Source organism: Strix aluco, chromosome Z (assembly GCF_031877795.1).
Source record: "Strix aluco isolate bStrAlu1 chromosome Z, bStrAlu1.hap1, whole genome shotgun sequence".
Lineage (NCBI taxonomy): Eukaryota > Metazoa > Chordata > Aves > Strigiformes > Strigidae > Strix > Strix aluco.
The window spans coordinates 31,452,856-31,478,889 of record NC_133971.1 but is presented as its reverse complement, the minus strand read 5'-3'; the positions used below and the strand labels follow the sequence as shown (position 1 = coordinate 31,478,889).

General features: G+C 39.0%; 1 protein-coding gene across 10 annotated transcripts in view; it reads right to left on the bottom strand.

Annotated features, from left to right (window-relative positions):
* Positions 1-7,925: 7,925 nt before the first annotated feature.
* The window catches only part of KDM4C (lysine demethylase 4C), a 272,586-nt gene continuing 254,477 nt past the window's right edge, over positions 7,926-26,034 (bottom strand). For 6 of the 10 annotated variants that reach the window (XM_074811526.1, XM_074811528.1, XM_074811527.1 and 3 more), the window contains 3 exons: positions 16,450-16,569; positions 11,585-11,677; positions 7,926-8,908 (listed from right to left, as the gene is read on the bottom strand). In XM_074811526.1, the coding sequence (XP_074667627.1) occupies positions 8,735-8,908; positions 11,585-11,677; positions 16,450-16,569 (387 nt within the window). In that variant the 3' untranslated portion in view covers positions 7,926-8,734. Of the gene's footprint in view, positions 8,909-11,584; positions 11,678-14,769; positions 14,941-16,449; positions 16,570-24,763; positions 25,492-26,034 lie in introns of those variants that run through there. The other 4 variants (XR_012621500.1, XR_012621501.1, XR_012621502.1 and 1 more) reach the window with 4 other exon arrangements.

The following is a 26,034-nucleotide window of genomic DNA, read 5'->3' as shown; positions in this document are numbered from 1 at the left end:
CCTGTAGCTATGTCTTTATTCATCAGTCTCCAAATATGCAGCACAGCCAAGATCTCTTAAATTAGCTGGGATAGTAGCACTGCTCCCTATCTACAGACCATACAAACATTGCACATGAACAAGTGAAGCAGAACATAATCAGCCTGTCTCAAGCCAAGTCTTAAGATGACAGGTAAATAAAAATCCACAGATTGAGCATGGAGACACGAGAGTGACAAGGTATCTTCCAGATAATAGTAAGGCATGCTAGAAGCAGACCTCATGAGCTATTTGGCATTATTCCTAGCCAGTCCATCCTGAACTCCAAAAATTGCACAAGTTCACAGGGGAAGTACTCTGGAGAAAAGTTTCCCTGGGATGTTTCCCTGGGAACTGTGTTCCTGAAGTCCAGAACTGACTGCTTAGATCCCTAGTTCATGTCTCACCTGTGAGAAGTCCTGCACAGCCCTGTGTAAATGTTGAAATTAATTTCTAGCTTTATTTCAAGCATCTTATTTTTCAGCAGTCAAATCCTCTTCTGTTTATACACGTTTTCTCTGTTACAAAGACACTGTATCAAATAGTTCTAAACACTAGAGAAATTGTAGGAAGGAGTCATTACATGTTTCTCTGGGGTAGATGATGGATTGATCAGGAATAGAGGAATGCACTGCATCCCTATAGGACATGGAACTGTGGTCCTTTGTGGGGCCTGGGATGCCTGTTCCATGAAAATAAACCTATGTATCTCATACTACTGTTAGAGTTTGTATGTATCTTAGGTCCCCACAACAATTTCCATGAAAATCTAATTTGTCTTATTTACCCCCTGCCATTCGTAAGTCAGCTTTGTCAGTCTTCTCTTTAGTGAATCAAAGACATTTTGGGAATAAAATCATGAAGAAGCTTACAACTCCATTTCTTCTTATTTCAACAAATCGGTGAAGTCAGGTATGTTGCTATCTAATGAATGCTGGTCATTTATCCATTTCTGATGGATGCTATTTCCTATTCAGGAATATATTGTTTCATTAAAAATAAAATATATTAATCTTCTAGTTATTGCAACTGCAAATATTGCCCTTACATTAAGATCAAGAATTGAACATCCACGACCAAGGGGTAACATAATTGATTTCAGTGGAACTAGGACTTAATTCCAGATGTCATTGACAAGGATGCTTCAGTGTCATGGTTTGAGTCCAGATGGCAACTAAGCACCAAGCAGCTGATTACTCACCCCTTCTCCCTCAGTAATGGGAAGGAGAAATTAAAGCAAAATGCTCAGGAATCAAGATAAGGACAGGGAGCGATGACTCATCCATTATGGCCATGGGCAAAAGACAGGCTTGTTAGGGGAAGAAAAAAGAACGTAAATTTAATTCAGACACTAACAACAACACTTAAGAGACAGAGTAGGACAATGAGAAGCATTACCACATCTTAAAAACACCTTCCCCCATGCCTCCCTTCTTCCTGGGCTCAGCTCTGCTCCTAATTTCTTTACCTCCTTCCCTCAGCAGCGCAAGGGACAAGGAATGGGGGTTGCCATCAGTGCTGCCGCTTCTTCCTCCTCATGAGGAGGGCTCCTTGCATTCTCCCCCAGCTCCAGTGCAGGGTCCCTCTCACAGGAGACAGTCCTCCACAAACTTTCTCCGACCTGAGTGACCCCCATGGGCTGCAGCATTTCCCTAGCTGCTCTGGCGTGGGTTGCTCCTGCATCTTGCAGTCCTCCCAGTGCTGAACTACACTGTAGTAGCAGGGTCTTCTCCTACAGATTCCCGGCCTTCTCTGGGCACAGCCACCTGCTCCAGCATGGGCTCCTCCATGGGGTGCTGATGGGCATCTGCTCCACTGTGGACCTCCATGGATGGCAGGGGGGGCAGCCCTGATGTCTCACCACAGGATACAGGGGCGTCTCTGCCCCAGTGCACCTCTTCCCAGCTTCCTCCTCCTTTCTTCCCCTGACCTCGGTGTTTGCATGTGTCCTCCTTACAACTCCAACTCCTCCTCCCAGATTCCCCCTCTCAAGGCACAGCCACCATCGCTAATTGGCTCGGCCTTGGCACTGAGGTGAGTCCAACTTGGAGCTGGGGATCTTCAAGAAGCTTTTCACAGCGGGGCACTGCTGTAGACCCCTCCCCCACTATCAAAAACCCCCTCTGCACACAGAAACCCAGCACATTCAGTCATAAAGGATGTTCTGAGCAGAGAACTTCAAATCTGGAGTGTTTGAATAACTAGCTACATGATCAAATTGCTGAACAAGAGACTGGCTTTCAGTACATGGACACTAAGTCAGATATACATACTAAACTAACACCCACTAGGCAAGGTTCTTTATGTATACCAAAGTCATATACAGAACTAGAGACACTGAACTGCTTCCCCCACCAGAGACCTCTGTCCTTTGCATCTGAGCTCCACACAATTGTCAAAGGAAGACAGAAAGTTCTCCTTTTTTCTACTTGTGTGCTTGGAGTTGGACAAAAAATGTTAGCTCATTTTCTTCTGCCTTCTGGTGGGAGACTGAAGCTACAAAAGTGGATAGGCAGAGCACAGAATAGCTCCAGCACCTCCTTTGAGAGGATTTAACAGCTAAAATGATGAAAAAAGAGTTATTCAGCACAGAAATCTATCTTATTGCTATTTCAGTAGATCAATAGGATCTGTAGATCTGTTCCTTCTTTCCTGCTCAAAAATAAAAAATATATCAAATTCTCTGTTTCTGCTTTCACTCACATAATGGGGCTCTAAGGAAAACAGGGTCGTGCAAGTCACCCTTGGTTGCCACATCCAGACTGGACTGAGGTAAGAGCTTTGTTTATTACTCATATCTACCGTGCATGCTCACAGCATGCTCACAGAGAGAGATGTGGATTGCAGTGGACTGCTTTTAGACATGGAAACTTGTCAAAGATAATTTTGTTCTGTTACAGTGTTCCTTGAGCATTTTCTCCTCCATAATTTGGTATGATGTTGCCATTGACTGTTAGTACTATGTCAAAAAATGCCCTTTGGGAATGCAGCACTTCATCTCTGTTCTTCCTTTCTTTAACTCCTGTGCATCCCACAGAGTCATTATGGTGATTCTTTCCCACAGTTCCCCTAATAACTAGATCTGTAAGGAACATATAAGGAAGCTTCAAGCATTACGTTTCTTCTGGGAAAATTCTGACATTGGCTGTATATATCATTTTTCAACCTTAACTCTAGCATAATTATTTAAATGCATACCAATACACACATGTTTTTTCTAGTGACCTATCTGGAAAAAAAAAAAAAAAAAAAAAAAAGAAAAAATAATTAAAAAATCATCACATGTAACTGACTTTCCATCTCTACAGCAGGACCAGATCCTCAGGAGAACAAAGATGACTGCTCCTTGAGTTCGTGCAGTAATAGGCATCAGGAACAGCTGCTCCTAAAGGCGACCAGTCAGTAATTTGTTGGTACATTTCAGAGCCATTTGCTTATACCAGAAGAAATTTGAGCCTGTCATCCTGGGTTCTGCAGAGGACTGTGAGCAAATCTCTTTTTCAGAATCTGGTCCCCCTATTTCTTCCCCTTTCAGCTCCATGAATTCTCCCTATCTGCTTTCAACTCTTTACACCTTTGTACTGAAGTCGAATTTTTTTTCTCTCACTTTTCTATATTACTACAGCAACATTAGCAGGGCATTGAGAACAAAGGAGAGCCTGTCCCTGTCCTCCATGTAAATAACTAGAGCAAACAAGAAAAGATCCTTCCAGTTTGCAAGCCTGGCAAGGTGAGTGCTGAGCTGTGGTGGCAATGTATGCACATTCCCCTCCATCACCATAGAAGGGCACTGAGTGGGACAAGCACTGCAAGTGGTACAGGTTCTTCCAAGACACTATCTCAGAGCTCCATCCACATACCAGTCAGTTTATGATAGCTCAGTCAAATGACAGAATATCTATAGAATCACTAACAAATCTATTTCTAGCACCTAATAGGAATCTCCTTGTCCCCATCCACCAGCAAGTCCCTGTTCTACTCTATAAAGGAATCACAGATGTTCTCAAATAGATGGCCAGCAAACTTCAGGACAGAAAGAATGAAGATTGTTTTCCTTAATCCTCCTCTTCCAAATCCTTCCAAATGACCAAACAACTTGAAGTAGAGTTCCCTGACTTTTTTCAGGCACAAACTGACACATAAAAATTTCAACTATATCTAAATTGCCAGTTTTTAGGAATTCTAAATGGGCTCTTACAGAAGAAAATTTTGGCAGATACCAGCTCTGCCTACAAATCTAGTTATAGTGGAAATACATTAAAGTATTGAGAATAACATCTCAGCAACATCTCAGTCTGATAGAAACAGTGAAGCCATAGCCAAGTAGACAGTATACACAACAGCTCAGATGAACTCCAGTAAAACCTTTATGCCCTACCATAGCATCATACTTTTTTTTTTTTGCTAGATGTGTCAGAGAAAAATGCTATCTAAGGCATTTGGAATTCAAGACTAGAAGCCTCAGAGATGGCTTTTGAAGTTCAAAGGTCTGTGATAAATTTATCAGATGGTTCTGCAATTTTTAAAAAAGATGGATATGCCTTTTGAGCATATGTACAGGAAAAATTCCTCTTGCTCACCATACATAAGCTTTCTCTGCAGCTAATATGCTAGTGGACACTGGGATGAAACAGTTTAGTTGGTTAACAAGAAACAGAAATACCACTACAAAATTTAGAGACTGAAGAAAAAGTGTTTCATAACAGCAAGTGAAATTATCATTTTGCCTTTATCAAAGTTAACAGTTGTGATTGTGCCACTAAATAGAGATCGCTAAATCAAGCAGAACACGTAGCAAATACAACTATTTGTTATTTAGCCAGATGATCATTCAAGCAGTAATAGCTTATCAGTATAATAAGCAGTAATATCTTATCAGTATCTTTTCCTATTATGTCTTCTACACTGGAGAACATCTCACAAAATCAGAAAGGGTGGAACTGCATAAACAGGGGCAGCTTTTATCCTGCTATATTTTGTTTGTATCAGGATAACATTAAATTCTCTATTACAAAGAACTTACATCGCAGTTGGAAAGTATAAACAAGATTCAAAGCAAAAATATTTTGTAGGAATGTATCTATTACTCTTTCAAATTGAAAATTTTTAACCACTGTAACACAACACAATATACTGTAGAGCTCCTATTAAGCATCAACAAAATGGCTTTGCTACAGTAGTACAAGAACAAATAGGATTCAAGAGAAGTAATCTAATTTTTATCTAATTCTAGTAATTTAATCAGACCTTAGCTATAGCTGTGGAAATCATAGTCACAGTGCTAAAGCATTCTACTTCACAAACCAGCATAAACTCAAGTACTTGAGATTCTTCCTTGATATTTTTCAGATGCTGAAAAACAATTTTTTTAATGCATCCTGGTCAAACCACTACTGTGTGTGTACACTTACAAACACACCCATAGCCTTCAGGATTTTTGAATATACAAAACAATTACTTTGCTCTTGTATGTATAATAGCATGGTTCTTCCTGTCCTGAGGTATGCAGCACTCCCTTGCTGTGGACTTTCAATTTATTCTTTTTTAATCCTAGGAAAACCACCGCTGATTCAGTTAGCCCATCTTTAAAGGTAACACTTCACTCTTCCTACCTACTTCACTCTTCCTCACACAGACACTGTAAGTGAAACAGTCATGAATGCCGACATGCTTTTTTCATCAGAAAAGACATATCCAGCCCTAACATCAGGGCAAAAATAACACATAAAGGTTTTACTGGAGTGAGAACCTGGCTGTTGAGGACTGGTTACACGGACAGCAAATGGCCCTATTTTGGTGTCCACCTACCCAATCTAGACAGTGGCAAGTTCCTGGTTTCCCAGAGCATAGCACAACAACTACTGCATATGAATCTGCTCTCTCACATTCCTGAAAGGTCCATATCAGTACTTGACATGGAATCAAAAATGTGGCTTTTCAGGAGTTGCAAAGGAACAGGATAGCTCTTTCTAGGTCACTTGTTTAGCCAATCCAGTTTGCAAGGGCCATGAGGTCTTGAGACAGGAGGCATGGAACTGTGATCAGGACAATGATTATACCTTTCAATTACATAGCAGGTATTTTATAGCACCTTACAAAAGTCAGAAATAATTTCAAAGCCTTCCAGAACTTCCAAAGTAAAGATTTTTTTTTTCTGAAATGTAGAAAGGGAGACAAGTCAACTGATGGTTTTTTGCATGAATATTAAAAAAAAAAGCAAAAAAAGCAAAAAAAAGCAGCACTTTTATCAGCAAATTTCAAGGAACTTTGAAGAGAAAGATGCTGGATTCATTTTATACAGTTGAGTCAGTTTATTCACGATGTCATAACAAGACATATTGGATCCAGGCAAAGAACATAAACGTGATTTCTAGCCTCTTTATTACTGCTTAGCATCAGCTATTTAATTACAAAATATATTTATATGTATCGAACCAATTAATAATGTCATAGTTGTTTTGAACCTTCATGGTAGATCTTAAGAGCACTCATCCTAGAACATTATTTTGAAATTAAGCATCAATAACCATAGAATCATAGAATGGTCTGGGTTGTAAGGGACTTTAAAGATCATCTAGTCCCAACTCCCTGCCATGGGCAGGGACACCTTCCACTAGATCAGGTTGCTCAGAGCCCCGTCCAACCTGGCCTTGAACACTTCCAGGGAGGGGGCAGCCACAACCTCTCTGGGAAACCTGTTCAAGGGTCTCATCCCTCTCACAGTGAAGAATTTCGGACTTATATCTCATCTAAATCTACCCTCTTCCAGTTTAAAGCCATTACCCCTCGTCCTATCACTACAGTCCCTGATAAAGAGTCCCCCCCCATCTTTCCTGTAGGTCCCCTTTAAGTACTGGAAGGCTTCTATAAGACTCCCTGGAGCCTGCTCTTTTCCAGTCTGAACAACCCCAACTCTCCCAATGTCCTCATAAGGGAGGGACTCCAGCCCTCTAGTTATCTTTGTGGCCTCCTCTGGACCTGCTCAAGCAGGTCCATGTCTTTCTTATACTGGGTGCCCCAGAGCTGGTTGCATAATTAGGTTATCAGTTGCATTTAACTCTAGAAGACAGCAGCAATCTTGTATTTTGCAAATGTATCATTAATTTTTATTTTTCCTTTACAATACTAGAAAGAGCTCTGATATTCTGAAATATGCAAGACAGTACCCACCACAACCCACTAGCTCTAGAGAAAGTGTCGATTAGAAATACATTCCAATTGTCACAGCTAAGTAATTTCTCAGACCAAAGGGATTCTGAGTGATTTCATGGTACAAGAAAAGATAGTTAATGTAACACAGAAAAAAAATTTGTCAATTGAGGTGTCACATAGTAAATGAAAAGATTTCACTGTCCACTAGAAAAAATAAGAATAATCATGCAAGGGCAAGAATGAAACAAAGATCTGTGTGCCTCAGCAAATAAAGGACTGGGTTTATCATGAAAAATTATCTGGGTCCATGTATTCAGGTATTTTTGCAAGGAGAACCCTAGAAACAGCAGTGCTCAGATTTAAATTGGATTTTGAGAGGGCTCTTTTTCCTGTGGCAGACAGTCAGAAATCCTGCTGATGGTCCAATTTACAAGAAACAGATGATGTCATTTTGATAAAGCTCTCTTCTAGTTTCACCTACCCAAGTGTTCAGACAAATTCAGGCTTTCTGCCTTCTGTGAAATATCCAAAAAGGTCAAGATACCAAAGACTGAAGGGAAGCAGAAAGACAAGAAATGAAAGTATAGTATTTATCAAGTTTGCATTTTAACACCAAGCCATGTGAGTGTCTGTGTGCATATTCTGTTGTGTTCAGGAAACTACATGCATACTGCATATAGTGAATTTTCTTGATTCCTATAGGTATAAAACAATAGGATTGCAAATCACATCAACAGACAAAATGCTGCAAGTAAAACCACAGTATGTGTTTATTTTAAACTTTATTACATTGATAGAATATTATTTCAAAAGGAAGACCATAATATATTCATTCAAAACTAGGCTGTTAAGCATATATATTTATACTCTAATTTTCTGTACATATAATGAAAGAAAACTCTATTTTACAAATATCTATTTTTAACAGACCTTATGAAAAACATGTTTAAAAATAATTGTCAAAATCTGCCTCTTTAAATATACAAAACACCCTTGCTGCGCTGAAGATATCTTTTGTAAAAGCCAAAAATATCTAAGTCAACAGTTAAGTCCACATCAAACCCTACTGAAAGCAGTGGTGACATAAAAATGTAAAAGCACTGTACAAAGTAAGTACAGCTTTTGTTTATTTTAATACTGGACATATTTGTATTTGTTTTAAAAACGCTTTATAAAAACTGTTGTTGTTGAATTTAACATCCCTTCCTGTCTGCAGAAGAAAATGAGCCAGGGAAATTATCTCTTTACTAAAATGTTTCCTCTTCTGAATGTGGATCTTTTCTCATAATCCAGAGGGAATTTTACCACTTAATTCAATGCAAGCACGGCTGAAAGTTTTCTTCAGCATATGACTGTGTAATCCCTCTTACTCTCACTTGGTTTGCCCCTCAGTTTCATAATCTTTAATACATTAACTGAAGAAATCAGAACTCAAGTACTTCAGTTTATGAAGCTGGTGTATGGATTTGTTCATTGTAAAACCGAGTGTTCAATTAAACCAAAACCAATTGCAAATAATTCTGCATACTTTTTAATCAACATAGCTCTCTCTCTCTTGCTTTCTTTATAGCTCCTTCTGGCATTTCTTCTGGAATGATCTTTCTAAGAAGGCACGGCATCCTGGATCATCCACATATTCATTCTTAAAGCGGGAATTCAATACTCTCTGCCTCTTCTCTCCTAAGATAATATCTTCTCCATAAAATGTGTCTTCAAATCTCATGTCAGAAGCTGTAGACTAAAACCAGACATAAATTCCACATTCAACTTCATACAGACCATCATATTCTGACATATTTTAGACAAATTATATGGAAACACAGGCATTTTTCACTAGATCATATGAAGCTAGCTACATTACTGAGTTTGCAGTTACAACTGTTTACAGAAAAACATCTAAATATTAAATATTTACTTTTCCAGATTTTGCATGTACTACTTATCACTTAATTCTCTAGGTCTGTAGTGTTCCTTGGAAAAATGTCACTAACACCAGCTGTTAGTTTTGGTTTTATCCAGAGGTCACACAATCACTCTAATTCAAGGTGAAAAACAGCAACATGGAAGTGATGTAATTGTTGGGCAGGTTTGATCCTAGCAGTATCAAGTATCATTCACCACTTTGTGCTATTCAAGAAAAGTATTAAATAAAGGTACTATGGGACAGACCTCTGAAAAGAAACCTGTATACTGCCTAATTTGCAAAAAATCAGAGTCACAAGTTCAGTCATTTGTCTGCAAACTTAAAACAGTTGGGAATCAACTGAAACAAAGCAGCAGGATAGCAAACAGCAAGCCATTTGGAAAAAAGCAGTGGCAGAAATTTCTGGACCAACTCCCACTACTGGAGTCATGGTAAAATCCCAAGGATTAGGAAAAGCGTCATTTAGGAGGAATTTGTGTCATTTATTTCAAGAGACAGAAACACTACCATAAACTGTCTTTAACTTGCACTGTTTTCAGCATGAGGAGCGGAAGGAGGTGTTGGGCATACCTTGAGAGCTACACTATATATTTATAGAATTTGAGGCAATAGTAGAAAATCATGCAAAGGTCTGACCACAGGCTGTGGTTTATTGACCAAATTAAATGTTTTTAACCTATACTTAACTCCCCTCTGAAGCTGATCTATAAAAACTACATTTTAAAAAGCGTACCATAAATCCAACTATACTTGTATTTCTATCCTTAGTGAAATACAACAGCATACATTCTACCGAACATGCAGTTAATTAGAAATACTTTTTACAGTCTCTAAACCAAAACATGGCAATGGAATGCTTTCCAAGTATAATGAAAAACCTATTGAATATAACCAGATGGTTCATTTAACATTTTCCAAGATGTCTATCTTAACCCTTGACAGTCAGGGACACTGAAAGATGTGTGCACTTATCCCACATACACTGATAAAAAGGTGTCTTAGCCAAGATTATCTGACCACTGCACCTCCTATTACAAAAAACTGTCCTAATCTTACTCTACTCATTCAGTAAAACAGGGCATCCTGTTGGTGAACACTTCCTCAGCAGGCTGACAGCCTCACATTTCTCTGTCCCTCTTCCTTTCCTAGCTTTACCACCCCTTTCATACATGATGCCAATCCTTTCCTTTGACACAGTCCTAGCTTCTGAAATATACAGCATCTATGTTGGGGTTGGCTGATAAGAACTGGATGAAAGGAAATGATAATAGCAATGATGGCAGCTGCATATAGCAAGAAGCACAGAAAAGTTGGACTGAAACCTTCTTCAGCTACCTTGACATGTAAATGCTATATTAGTCCACCGAACTCTTACAAGCTGACATATGCCTGAAGAATGAACTCTAAACATCATTCCCCTACAACTCCTTGCACCCAGCTTCCAAGAATCAGCTAATTAATGTCACATAATGCATGTGTGAACAGGTAATGGGTATGAGCCCACCTCCGTACAGCAACAAAAAATACACCATACACTGCTCTCCCTTTCAGCTTTACTGAAAAGATTCTTCAGGTAAAAGGGAAATTTTATTCACAATAGTGAATTATTGTTTGTTCTCAGTTATGACAAGATTTTTGTTTATGCTCTGGTTTTACATGTTAAGAAAGCTAATGTTTAACTTGCAATGCAATTTTGAACAAACAGGTCTAAAGTAGAACATGGACATGAGAAGAACATGGTACTCTTCTGAATAGACTTGGTAATGGACTGAACTGCACAATATTTAGCATTAATGACAAAGACAGGTAACAGCAGTCATCTTGTCTCCTCCAGCAACTGTATGGCAGAATTTTCCCTTTTCAACTTTTAAGTGTCATGCTCTTTGTGAACCTCAACACTCTTCTACATGGCATACATACAAAATGACTAGTTAGTGGATGTTGTTTGAAACTGCAGGAAACTTAAAAAATATAGCAAAGATCTGGTTCTAAACTAAAGACCAGTGAAATGCTGATGAGTTCTGCCAGTGACATTAATGGCTTCTGATCAAGCACTTTGTTTCTTAGAACAAGTTAATTGCATTTTTATTAAATTCAATGCTTTTAAAATCATAAAGCTCTGAGAACTTGGAAAGTTTTTTAAAAAGTATACACATGTTGTAAGCATACCGAAAGAACAGAATGTCTGTCAATTTAAATATTTACTAACTTGATATTCCATGATCTGACAGGTGATCAACTAAAATGTCCCTTTTAGGAGAAAATAATTATGTCTGATAATAACATTTGCCTATACCGGAAGAACAACTAACCATTCTCACTAGCAAATGGACATTTGTGCTAATTGTGCTGATTTAGCCAGTCATATTAGTACAGGCTTCACAAAACATCTGTCTAATTTAAACTGAAAATCCAGAATAAATTCAAGGATAGTGTTATTGGCATTTTGAGCATACATATACTATGAAGTTATCATCAGGAAATACTCACAAAACGTGCTTTTACTCTCTTAGGAAGCTCTTCATCTAGTGTATAGATCTCTTCTCTCTTCATTGCTATTTGAGAACCATCTTCAAACTCAACCTAATTGAACAAAAATGGGTATTTAAATAAGAAATCATAATTTAACTCTTGCAGGAAGTTTATGGGAATGTCTCCAGACAAATATATGTGCAAACACAGAAGACTGATATACAAGTATTTTGCTCTTTATTTTTGGGAATGTAAAATTACAATAAAACATGAAAAATATAATTTCTTAGGAAATGCAACACATTCATAAATTGAAAATAATATCTAAGCAAAGAGACTTCAAAATCAACACTGACACACATACAATAAATTAAACTTTATTAGATTAGGAATGCCGAGCAGTAACAGCAGGAGTAGGAGTGACATATTAAAATGTCTTCATGTCATTTTTATTTGCCTCTAATTTTTTTACTTGCTTATAATAAATAAATAAATAATTTTAACATCCTGTGATTCAAGGTTGAGGAAGACCATGTCAAAAAAAAGAAAGTATGAGTGACAACTAAGGAAATACCAGTTAACAGAATTTTATAGAATCTGATGGAATTTCTTTAAAATGCTCTGTTCAGAAGATGAAAAGCTTTATCATGCTTAGGTTTAGATTTAATCCAACATGAACCCCGTTAGCAGAAAATGAGAAAGGAAATGTAACTAGATGTGGGGAATGTTAAAATGATGAGGCTTTGAAGCATTTAAGCTTTTACAGTAGGTGCTGATTTTTTTTTTTTAATACTTCATCCAACAATTCTGAATTTCTGCTATTATCTATGACTGCAGTTTTAGTTCCCAGAGAAATTGTACTTTAAAGTTTGGTATAAAATTAAAAGAAGTCCCATTCCACACTTGTAAATGGATTGGGTTTTGTAGGTTCAAATTAAAACCTTGCCACGACTGAGGATGTCAGATTAACTGTGAACAGCAGAAAAAACTGCCAGGGTACAGACCTATGAACTATTAACTTCTTTAAAAGCAAATTTTTTTTTACATCAATTAACAGGGATGCACAAATGTGGAATGCATTTAAAATCCACACAGCACAGATGGATAACAAAGTCACAAATGTCATCTTTGCTCCTCTCTATTCTTGCTACTAACCCCATAAGCCTAGTTCATTACTAGTATGTTAGAGAAACTTAAAGGTCAATTTGGCTTAAGCTTGTTTAATAAAGTTATGGCAATTTAGGTGCTTTTCACAAGGATGCAGGTGCAACCTTTCTGCTTGTCATGGTTTGAGTCCAGATGGCAACTAAGCACCATGCAGCTGCTCACTCATCCCTTCTCCCTCAGGAATGGGAAGGAGAAATTAAAGCAAAATGCTCGGGAATCAAGATAAGGACAGGGAGCAATGACTCATCCATTATGGTCAAGGGCAAAAGACAGGCTTGTTAGGGGAAGGAAAAAGAACATAAATTTAATTCAGACACTAACAACAACAACACTTAACAGAGTAGGACAATGAGAAGCACTCCCACATCTTAAAAACACCTTCCCCCATGCCTCCCTTCTTCCTGAGTTCAGCTCTGCTCCTAATTTCTATATCTCCTTCTCCACAAACAGTGCAGAGGGCAGGGAATGGGGGTTGACATCAGTGCCACCACTTCCTCCTCCTCAGGGGGAGGACTCCTCACATTCTTCCCCTGCTCCAGTGCAGGGTCCTTCTCACAGGAGACAGTCCTCCACAAACTGTCTCTGACCTGACTGCTTCCCATGGGCTGCAGCCCTTTCCATGCTGCTCTGCTGTGGGTCCCTCCCGTGTATTACAGTCCTCTCAGCACTGAACTACAACAACAGGGTCTTCTTCCCACAGAGTTGCAGCCTTCCCCAGCTGCAGCCATCTGCTCTGTCATGGGGTTCTCCATGGGCTACAGGTGGGCATCTGCTCCACCACAGACCTCCATGGATGGCAGTGGGGTGTGCTCCTGCCCTCTCACCACCGGCTGCAGGGGGGCTCTGCACCAATGCACCTCCCCCCAGCTTCCTCCTTCCTTCTTCCACTGGCCCCAGTGTTTGCCTACATGTCCTTCTCGTAACTCCTCCTCACAACTCCCAACTTCTCCTCCCAGATTCCTCTTCTTAAATACGTTACCTCAGAGGCACAGCCACCATCACTAATTGGCTCAGCCTTAGTGCAAAAGCGGGTCCGACTTGGAGCCAGGGGAACTTCAAAAAGCTTCTCCCAGGGGGCCACTGCTGTAGACCCCTCCCCCACTACCAGAAACCCCCACCACACACACAGACCCAGCACACTACTATTCCTGCTCCTTACTGCATAATACATTGGGTAAAATGTTTTTGCATAATACACTGGTGATTTGGATAATACATTATTATGTTTTTTGCAATACTGGTGAAAGAACTGGGCAGGAAATGAACTCTGCCAGCTCCATGTGATCAGAAAATCACCTCCTGAATAGGCAATATTTTTGTTTTTACTGTGCAGCAGGAGGCAACTGCTTCATACCACAGCATCTGGCATGCTTGCAGTATGAAACATATAAAACATTTACAACGAAGAGTAACTGGAAGTTCTTCAGCTATAATTCAGCATACCACACAGGAAATAAATTTGCCTACCGTTAACGGCAAACACAACAAGAGCTCCTCTAAGACCTTCAATAGTATTATGATTCATGCAAAATATAAACCCACCATCTCTAATAGCTCCAATTTAATTCAGACTGCAATTTCAAATCATCAATTTTATCCAGCAAGTTATTTTATTTGGACTTCTGCTGCTGTACTGTCTCTGTGTAATATGCTATTCTCTCCATGAGATTTTATCAGGAATAAATTAATTATAAATTAAAGGCTCAGCTGAAATTGTTAGAAAGCAATTAATAGAGTGACTGGATAATTTAATCTGAAATGCAACTCAAAAATAAATCATGAATGTCAATATCAAAAATGACCAAGAAATCAAATGTGGATCGCAGTAACAATTTCACTTGAACACCTGCTTCATGTGGCATGTATAACTCTGTTTAGGGCTTGTGTAGGATACTGGGTGACAAATGTCAAACTGGATGATAAGTTCTGGTGCATTGTGTCATAGCTCCTGCATGCACAACTACGGTCACATTTGGTACAAATTTCTCATAAATATGAGGGAAATTCACAGATTTATCCAGGTAGAACAGACTTGCCTTATTAGATCATAATACTCATTTCAGAGAGTCCTTTTCAGTCTCTCCTTTTGTTGTACCATCTAAAAGATCATACAGAAGACTTGAATCTCAAAGGTGCAGCATAGATCTCACAACCCAGAAGAAGAATGGAGTATGTGCATGCATGGGTCCTGGGAGTTTTCAGAGACACTGTGTAGAAAGACCAGAGGAAGAACTACTAATGTGTCTTGAAGTTAGCCTTGCACCCTCCATGTCATGCACCCTTCAGTAACCTGTGGCCATGTTGTAGCAGCCTCCTCTCCCATCCTACAGATTGAAATACTTGTTTGTCTCCAAAATCCTATGCAGTGCAATCTGGACTCCCTCTAATCTTTAATCTTTGTTATTTCCACCATGATAGGGGTTGTTACAAGGCAGTTTACAGTAATCTCCCATGATTGTTGTGCTGAGGAACTCCAAACCTTACTGAACCTCCGCATGCTAATCCATTCCCCTTAAACTAAACTGGTTTCATCATGTTGTCCAAGAGGTCTGAAATAAGACAATGAAGTTTGTTTTGACTATGTCAGATTCCCTCAAATATGAACGATAACAACACTCATCTAATCTCACTCACAGTATTCCTCAGAAGACCAGCTGTTCAGATGATTAAATGATTTGAAGATTAATGTTACTACAGAACAATAATCTTTATATTTTATAAAGAACTTTTCACCTTCACAACATAATACAGCTGCTAAATATAAAGGAAGACATGAGATTTAGAGACTAGCTCAAGGGATCAGGCATTTGAGGACTTGAGTTCAATTGCAAGTCATTGGCAAAGTGAGAAGGTCAATGCAGCAAGTTATTTAGCTTTCCTGTGCCTTAATTTATCTACAGATATAATAGTAAATTTGCCATTTTTGTAGCATAATGTGAGGCCCTGCAATGAAAAGAGTTACATAAGTGAAAATGATTTTATATATATAAATGAAATGTACCTAGATTCTCATTCTTTCAGAAGTGCTATTATTATTGTGATTGTTTTATTGCAGTTTCTACATTCACCTGGGTACTCAAAGCTGCTGACTGATTTTTCTCAAAGGCAAACACATAAAAAAACAATTATTGTGTCTCTGAAATCAGAACTCAGCTTTTTAGCTCTGCATTCAGTGTTCAGTTCCCTTTTGCCTTTGCTAAGGATAAAATGCTCCTTAGGTTATGTGTAATTAATTCAAAAGTGCCTCAGACAAATGAAAGTGGGGCTATTTATGATCTTCTTTTTACTGTCCTCCCTTCCACCCTTCTATGAAATACCTATGGTTCATTGTAGTCACACACCAATACTTAATTTTATATTAATTGTATAATTACCTGACAACAAATAAAAGTAAATAACAAGGAGAAAATAACAAATGCTGGTTTTCAATCTTAATGTTCCACCTGTTCACCTGAGTTCTTATCAAATAACCCATTCTCTTGATTTTGTAAGAACAGGTGAAACCTTAACTCCCAAAGAGTGCACAGCACTTGTTAATGGTTTAGACAGCTTTATTTATCAGTTTAAATGCATTAGCAGTTACAATAAGAATCCACACTCCAGGCTTCTGTAGGTTTGAAGGCACAGCTGGCTACTCTAGTGTTAGAGCTGAACGAGCAATTTGCACTAAAGACATCTGAAAAGCCGAGTACACAGTAATAAACAGAGACACTCACCTGATACATGTGAACTACGTTTGTTCCCAGATACTTTGCACCATACAGTTTTCCATCAGGCCATTTCACTTGGACAACCTCTCCCTTTGCAGGTGGCCCCAGTCTTAGGCAATCTCTGCTCTATTTACAAAGAAGGATGGATTCTCAAATCAGTGAGTGAGCCACTACACTGAAATTACCATTAAACTGCTTTTTACAATTTAGTAATTGGAGGACATTTATTAACATTTGTGTTTGAAGTTTTGTAATCCTGCTAATGGGCTAAGAGAAGATACTGTTAGCCTTTATGAAAATGAAATATTGACCAAAGAAACACTCTTTACAGTTTGATGCTGTATTGGCAAGGCAACGTATGCATACATCAGCTAGCTATCAGCAACTGTGATACATTTCCCCCAAAATTAATTTCCATCACACATTGAAAATAAAGATCACTAAAGTGCAATTGCATATGTGTAATACTTTCTCTTTTACATATTCGAGTAACTCATGTTTTGTTAACCACAGCACACTTTTGCTAGATGCTAAATTTGCTGACTGAATCATACCCTGATGGATCAAACTACGAAGGGTGAAAATGCCAATGATTTCTTCTTCACTTAGCTGATGGAGAAACACTGAAAGAATCCAAACGCTTACAAAGAATTAGGTGGGATTTTTTTTTTTTTTTTCCAAAAGATATGAAGAAGTTTTTTCCCTGTGTTTTGGCCAAATTTTGTGCCTCATTTCTTGAGCGTGTCAGGGCAGCACAGTTTACATTAGTTGCAACATATCGTTGTTATGGTTTCTTTTGCCCCGTATGGGTCAGTATGACCTAAATGACTCATCTGCAGAGCACACTGACCACACCATAACAACAGCTGTCCACATGAAGAAATACACGAAGGACCAGAAAAGGATCCTGTCAGGTCTGCAATCACCAATTCTTTGGAAGTTATCTCTACCAAATACTCACCCTAACAAAGGCGTCTATACTTTGTATGGACTATATCACAAGACTTGTCATGTAAATTTAGTAGTATTCTCCCAGGTGTGAAAGGACCAACTCAGGTGACCACGTTACCTGAGGTCACTTCTAAGAGGTCTAGACTGGGAAGAGAAAAGATAAAGCCAAGGACTCAGGTATGAGGACTCAGTGACAAGGTCCTGCAGGACCTGGTATTGCTGCAATACTATTACTCTTTTCAAAGTCTCAGATTTAAACAGAATAATTTACAAAAATATTGTATTTTTGAGTTCACTTCCAACAGAGGCCAACAATCATTATGACAAAGAACTCAAACTCTGGAAGTAAAAATGCACCACAGTGATATTTACTGGGACATTACCTTGTTATAATATCATGCTAGCCAAAACCAAGCTTTATAAACTGTTTTTAATCACATATCTTAACCCATGAATTTGATTCAACACATGAGAAAAGAAATGAAAAGCTGGATTTTCACAGAAACACACTTTTCTGCATGACAATACCATCTCTGTCATCCCTCAGGTGCTGTGCCAAGGGGACAGCTTTAAAATATGCCCTGTGTGTTTGTCTGGCAAAGGATGCTGTGACAGACACAGAAAGATATATCCTTTCAACTTCACTGTATATTTGGAGTAGTAGCTGGCATTACTGTACTTCCCGTCCCAGTATTCCCAGGCGAGGTGGGGGGAAAGAGGCAAGGGGAAAGGATGGCTCATGCCAACTTTCCAACAGTGCAATAATTGACTTCTAAGGGGACAGGAATTGCTAAATTACTATCATAGCTCTAACTATAAATTAAGTAACACTATATTTTTAATGCTCTCTCCTCAGTGATGGTTATTGTCATTATCATACTTCTTCCTTTATCTCTTTTTGCTAAAGTGCAAAAAGGAATCTTGGCTAAATGTCTTGAATCAAACTTTTAAAATGCATCATGGAAGACAGCAAATTTCCTGAAAACAAACAATCTATCAACGATGTCAAGCCAAATATTAATTTTCCAAGAACAAAAGCCCAGCACGAATTTCTCCCTTTGCACCTTGCACAAGAAAAAAATCTCACAGCTTCTCTAGGATAGCTAATGGAATTGGTCATACGGAAAATTAGAGTTCTCATGCAAATAACTAGACAAATAACAATCCCATTCTTCATGTATCTCCACAATGTCTTAGTCTATGCAACAATGTTTGGGAAACCTGTACTAAATAGTTTTTGATGATTTCTACCAGAGTTCCTACCCTTTATTTTCATACTACATAACCATTTCAGAGATTCTCTTTTTACTGCAAAAATAATTCTCACCATTTTCTTCTGGAGAATGATTACACCCATGACAAAATTGCAAAAATGTGACCTCACTTTTCTTAGTCATATAATGAAAAGTCATACATCAAGATATGACAATAATTCAACATTCCCGTACACCAGCTGTAAATAACATATAGTGTGGGCTCTATCTACATTCAGCTTGCAAACCATGTACTTTTCCCATACAATTACACAGTATATTTTATTCTTCACACAAATGGACAAAATCACGCCTATCTGTACTGAAAAGCCTATTCGCTCAAGTGTCCAATTTCACATTCCAGTTGTTTCACAGCTCAGAGCCCTAGCACCAAGCATGGTTAGCCACAGAAGGTTGCTGAGGGACATGTCCAGTTGGGTTTGAATATCTCCAATGATGAACACCTCACCACTTTGCTGGGCAATTAGGCCAGCATTCGACAAACCTCACAGTGAAAATATCTTTCCTTAAGTGAAGAGAAATTCTATGTTAAGAAATTTCCTGTATTTCAGTTGGTATCCATTGTCTTTCATCCTGTCACTCTGTAACACTGAGAATTGTGTGGCTCCATCTTCTTTACTTCTCCCATCAGGTATTTATACACTTGGATAGGATCCTCAACCCTACTATTCTCTAGGCTAAACAGTCCCAGCTCTGTCAGCCTCTCCTCATATGATAGATGCTCCAGTGCCTTCATAATCTTCGTATCCTTTTGCTCTATTTGCTCCTGTATGTCCACGTCATTCTTCACAGGTGAGCCCATAACTGGACACAGCACTCCAGGTATGGTCTCATCAGTGCCAGGTTTACAGCCAGTCAAAAGTTTTCTTTATGAGCAAAAACCTGTAAATAGCAATAATTCTAAAATTTTCTTGTTTATTACAGGCATAGGTATTTTCTGGTTTTAGAAACATACATTTTGGGGTTCATTATATGTATTGAATGAAAATAGTAAGCAATCCATTTGCAATAGATGTCGGGGAACTATGTTGAAATACTGGGTTTGTCTCCTATGCTGTCACTAAGGAATTCTTGTTTACAGCACTACAAATAAAATAGATATTTTTGCTATTTTTCTCTTCTGATACTCCTTTGTTTTTATTACAGACGTGGAACAATACTTTGGTTCATTAAGGCTGGACAGGGAATTTGCAAGTAGCAAACCCAGTTGCAGTGGCAGGGTGGTGATGGTTGACACAGACTAAGAACAAATGCTGAGCAACAGTAATGAAAAAAAGGGAGGAAGTCTGCATCTGAAGCATGTCCTTTTTATCCTGGAACTGTGAAATGTTGCAAGATTCCCATAATTTGAATACAGCCACTGACATTTGAAGAAAATATCTTAATTTTTTAAAGTTTTAAAAAATATGTTCAAATGCTTTCCTAAAGCAAGGCTAAAAGGTATGGATATTCCTGTCTAAAATGAATTTATGAATTATTGAGACTATTCTCCAAACTGTCAGAAATCCACGTTCCTTGGATACCTACAATTTTATTTTGACAATGTTTTGCCTAGCAATTATGTTAATTCAGCTATTTCAAATTCAACAATTATTTTCAAAATTATAAGAACATAAGAGCCTTTGACTTCTAGGTTTGATCCGAAGGAGCCACACTGAAAACAAGTATCTTTAGTGAATTCAGAGGAAACAGAAAATTTTGTGATGCAATCCTGTGAGAGACTGAAATGTCCTATGACTGTCTCAAAGCTTGCTTTTGTCTGTGCAAACCTCCAAGAGAACCCGCTGCGGCCTGTGGATTGGTCTGGGGAATGTTGCCCAGGGAAGCGGGAGTGTATTGAAGGATGCACCCCCCACACTTCTTTGCAGTTGCATTGTTGGACTCTTTAGACAAGCCTCAAAGGGGCAGAGGTGTGCTGAGCTGGCCCCATCCTGTAGCCATTTGTGGCCCTACTGTGTAGGCCAGACCCCATGCCTGCATTGCTAATGAACTGACAAGAGGCAAACGTTCCTGCCCTGAAGACAGATGCAACAAAACCTGTGGGACCAGAGAAAAAAAACCTAAAGGTGAGCAGATATGCTCATCAGCAGATACGATGAATTAAAAAAGGCAACAGAAAACTTTGCTGGGTGTGCATCCACCATCGAAGCCAGATCCGTGTGCACCCACCACCAAAGAACTGAAGACTGAGGACCAACAGGACACCGCTGGATCCATGGTGGTGACTGTTCTTGCAGCCCTATCCCGCATCCTTGCTTTATTTCTGTCTTTTCCTTCCATTCTGTCCTATCACTACCTCTCTTCACTTTTTTTAATAATAAAAACCTGTTTTCGATATACAGCATTTGACCTCATTTGTGTCTTAATCTCGCTCTTGAGATCATATCGAAACCTCCCCCGACATTGGGTCAGGACATTAAATTGGCATCATGGACAGGATCCCTAGAGACAAGAATGCCGTATTGCCCCGCTGTGTTAAGTGGGACCTCTCAGGAACATAAGGCGGCGGGTTTGTGTTGTGTTTGGAACTTATATGCTGCCTCCCTGAGAGGACCGCTTCCCTGTTTTATACATGAACAGGGTTCTCAGGGAACAGAAAGCATCTAATTAAGGTGCAACCTCCTAAGAGTGAATAGGAGGAAGAGTGCATAGTAATTTTTTTTGTGTGTGTGTTAATTAAGGTGTGGCCTCCTGAGAGAGAAAAGGGGAAATCTGGATATTAATATGTGGTCCTCTCAGGATGATGACCCCTTTGTGTTAAGGGAAAAAAAAAAAAAAAAAAAAAGGAAAAAAGGAATGGCCACCGAGAAGGCAGCCAATGCTTGTGATTATGTCCCCTCGCCAGTTGAAGGGATAGATAAATTATATGACTTTTGAGGCACATCAGTCTCGTCCCTCACTCCAGGAACAAGACTGGGCAAAAACACACTGGTTTCAACCACAAAGTGTAGTGGATAGGGTAAGGGTGTTGCGGAAGGAAGCTAAGGTTAGATCGGGAAAGGAAAAACTATAATTTGTGCAGTATTGGGAGCGAGTCTGGCAGCGGCGGTGGAAGATAGAAAGCAGAGGTTTTGTCAAGCTGATACTGTAATTGACTCCCTGCAAATGGTAATAAAGACACTGCAGGAACAGTTGAAAGAAAATAAACAGTTTCTGGAGGAGGAAAGGAACCAAAATGTGATATTAAAGGAGAAACTGAGGAATCAACTTTTGAGGGAGGCGGATACCCTGGCAGAGGTAGAGGTGAAGCTTTCAGAGAGGGGGATACAGCAAAACTATCCCCAAGGAGATTTGCAGAAAGCAAAGGAAACTGTAGAAAGCCCCCCCATATGTACCCGCTGGTTAAAACAGAGTATGTGTATGAGGATGATAATGACCATCCTCATGTTGTCACCAAAGAAGTCCCATTTACAGCAGCTGAATTAGCAAAGTTGAGAAAAGATTTTGCAAGGACTGTGAAAGAATCGGAGACAGAGTATGTGTGGAGAGTGTCTTTGTCGGGGGGGATGGAATTTTGTTGTCAGAGAAGGAAGCTGAAGGATATTGGGGTCTAGGTGTGTTTCTAACCACTGGTAATCGCTGGGCCCCATGGTCATTAATTCAGAGGGCTGCGTACTGGGCCGGAGGGCTGAACCCCTTGGAAAGGGGGGATCCCCTTGCAATTACGGGAACTGTTGATCAATTGCTGGAGAGTGTGCAGAAGGCAGCTTGTCTGCAGATGAATGTTACTTCCAGCGCACCCTCGTGGATTGAATCATCAGGGACAAATGCTTGGTGGGAAGGTCCTTCGCCACCCGATGGTGAGTGGGGGCGGGGGGCGAAGGCTGGATTTACATTAAATAGCTCACCAAAAATGGCTGGAGTGATTTACTGATCACAGGGGTCGTGGGACTAAAACAAGTCCTGATTACATTTTTAGTAGATGCTGGAGCTCAGATTTCAGCTATTAGAGCTAAAGATGCCCATGGAAAGGAGCGCAAAATTAATACAGGGCGGATTATTCCATCTTTCTAATTATAACCCACTTCCAGTTCTCAAAATGAACTGAGAATGCTTTTCTTTCTTCTTGCAGGTAAAACCCCATGGAGAACAATATCCTGAGCCACGATGGGGGATCCTTATGTGGATTTTAATTTTTGTATAGTATTGATGTTCATTGTTTTATTAATATTTTTAGGATGTATTGTCTATCATCACAGAAACTGCTTTGGGTGACCGTTCTCCTCTCCCTCTCCTTAGAGAACTTCGGCTCTCTAAGCCCTAACCAAGAATGGTGGGTCAGCAATTTGAGTACAGTCCATAATGGAACAAGATTCAGGACTGAGGATGCTGATCGCTGGCAACTCCATTTTCCTGGAAAAGGTATTTACTGCCTTAACTGCACAAACGAGAGAGGAGTATGAGTCGGGGTGAGTGTTTGTGAATGGGCTTTATCCCCAGGCTTTGATTATTATGACCCCTATTGCAGACCATATGACTGTTCTAAATACCAAGGGAGATGGAACTGAACACATGTAAAACTCATAATAGTTGGGTAAATTGTTCATACCAAGAACCTACAGGGGAAGGCTGTAAAGCAGTAATGCGAGACTGTTTTTTTGATGTGCTGTTTGGAAATTGTCTACATGCCAATAGTACAGATAAAAACTGTATAGTGCAAGTGTTTCAGTGGGCCTGCCACCTGGAACCCCAATGGAGTGATTAGTCTCTGGTCTGACAGAAAGCTAGACAAAAAGGAAGTCTTAGAAAGGAAATATTGGCATGGTCAAAGTAGAATATGTGAGTATATAATGGAAGAAAAAGTTTTCAGTTAGAGGGGCTTTTCCCCAATGAGGAAGGCAGCAGTTGAACAAAAAAGTCCTAGAGACTGCAATCCATTATTTACTAACACTAATAATATTGTATTTAACATCATAGAAATAACATTGGTCATTGTATCTCAAGAACTTGTTTGAAAAGAGCAAAGTGTGGTCATATGGCCTCTTTTAGAGGAGGTATAAACTCAACAGTAGTCAACTATTTAGAATTGTTGTTAGGAAATAATCATATTCAAGTAGGAAAATGCCAATACTTGTCTATTCCAATCAGGGGGCACCTTCATCATATCACTTGGCTCTTGTTAATTGCTTCGATTATGCGATCCTACTCTGACTCAAGAGAGGATAGAAGAATTGTGATGATGAAGGTCCCCACTTCGATCCTGCAATTGAAAATCTAGACTAGTACATATTGTTTTACAAGCTGCTTTCGCCCCCCCCCACTCATACTTTTGCATTAGCATGCTGTGGAACTTCTTCTGTTAGGATGAAGAAAATCGATCTCCATCTTGATCAGATTAGAGTATTTTCTGTGGGAGATTACTAAACTCAAGTTTTCACAGCTGTGCTCCTACAGTGAGCTTAATAGGGAAGAGGAGAATGAAACATTGTGAGGTAAAAGACATTTGCAATCTGTAACAGTCTGAAGACCCTCCTCTAAAGCTAATGAGTATCACTGGAGAACAGTTTTCCCTGAACATAACCTTAATACATTCATATATATATATAAAACAATACAATGAAAATTGAGATTTCTTTTTCTGTGTATTAAAAAATAAGGCCAAAAACTTGGAAAGACATTAAAGTAAAATCAATCTATGGTATACAGTATTAAGTGGGAATATTGTCTGCAAGTGGTTCACTCAAAGTTTACTCTTACTCACCACTAACTCATCTGAATCAGCATGAATTTTTCCCTTATAGCTGCACTGTTTTACAAACTTTAGGTGTGCATTCATAAACTGGCATCACTTAATGTAATTTGTTAGACATGCAGAGTAGCCTCTTCCTTTTCTGAACCATTTTGTTCTTCTGGAACTTGTTAAATAACTTTCAGATCTGCCATATCCTTAACATTCTTCTACCTATTTCCCATGAGGGTGTTTACAAAATCCACAACATGCAGCATCAAACTGTCATCAAGCATTAACCAAGACAGCAAACATAATCAGGCTGGCACTTCCTTCTTCAGGAGAGTGTCTAACTGAGCAGCCCCTATCCCAAGAACAACACCAGAAACTCCCATTTTATTTTTCTCAACAATAATAGAAGTGTTTATCTGTTTAGCTGGCAGACACATCGCTGAGCTCTATTATTTTTCAAATTGCTATGGTATAGACTGTATTCAAAATAAAATATTTTTGTTTGTTTAAACTGTATCCAAAGTACAGCATTTTTCTCAATGTCACTTAGCAAAAATTTCGGCATATCCTTGACATTCCTAAGTTTTACTTGCTGATTTGTTTTGTTTCCAAAACAAAGCACAAAAAGACTCATTGTTTATTCAAATTCTTGTCAAATACTGTTGATGGTATAATTGACATAGTACAGGGCTAAAGTGGTTAAGCCTGGCTCTCAAAACAGGTTTTGTGAGCTAGCACATACTTCTAATCCTATTTTTTCTGTATGGCTCTGTAATGCAGTGACAGAATGAAATACATGGAAATTGTATAAATTATTTTACTTAATGGTAAAGGAACAGTATAAATATACACAGAACCTTACTGGCATTATTCTTCCTGGGATGCTATGGGTTTAAAGACAGTTTCAATGTTCACTCAAAACTACTATTTGCAACAATTAGTTTAGCTGAATGTAATTTTTATCCTTTTAAGTTACTCATTATTTCTGTGTCATATGACATCAAAACCCTCTAGGAAGAACATATTCCAATCAATCAACAGAAGTGTTGCAGAAAGACCGTGTAGGAGTCCATTTCATTGTGCTGCTGCAGCTTTCTGTATTGAAGGGTTCTTGTGAATCCCACTATGCTGTTGTCATGAAACCTGGCAAGAAGCAATGGCAAAAGGCAGAGGTAAGCAGCAGCCTGGCTTCAGCCCCGCAACGTGCCTGGTGATACAGATCCTTTCCGTATTGTTCTATCCCTGATGCACAGGGGCCATGGCACAATATTGTAATCTTCCTCCTGGCAGACTGAAAACATAATCTAGCCCTGAGGTTTCAAAAAGCAAAGAGAAACAGGTACCAAAAATACAAGCTACAGCTAAATCAGACTCTGTAATTGCAATAAACCTGGCCTTCCTATCCTGCCTATCTACATATATTTTTATTATTGCTCATCTTGTGTTTGTTCATAAATTTATATATATTATTAAAATCAAACTGCAAAATAGAAATTGTCCATTTTCTGTCATCCCCTGCATTGCTTAAATCCATAAGAACGGCTCAGGCCTTAGTATCAGTCTATCTAACCACAATTTGCATTGAGCAAGACATAATATTGACTCACGTGGTCTTTTATCCTAGAAATTCCATGGTTTCTGAAAAATAACTTAAAATTCATGCATGGTCTCCAAAACTGAACAACT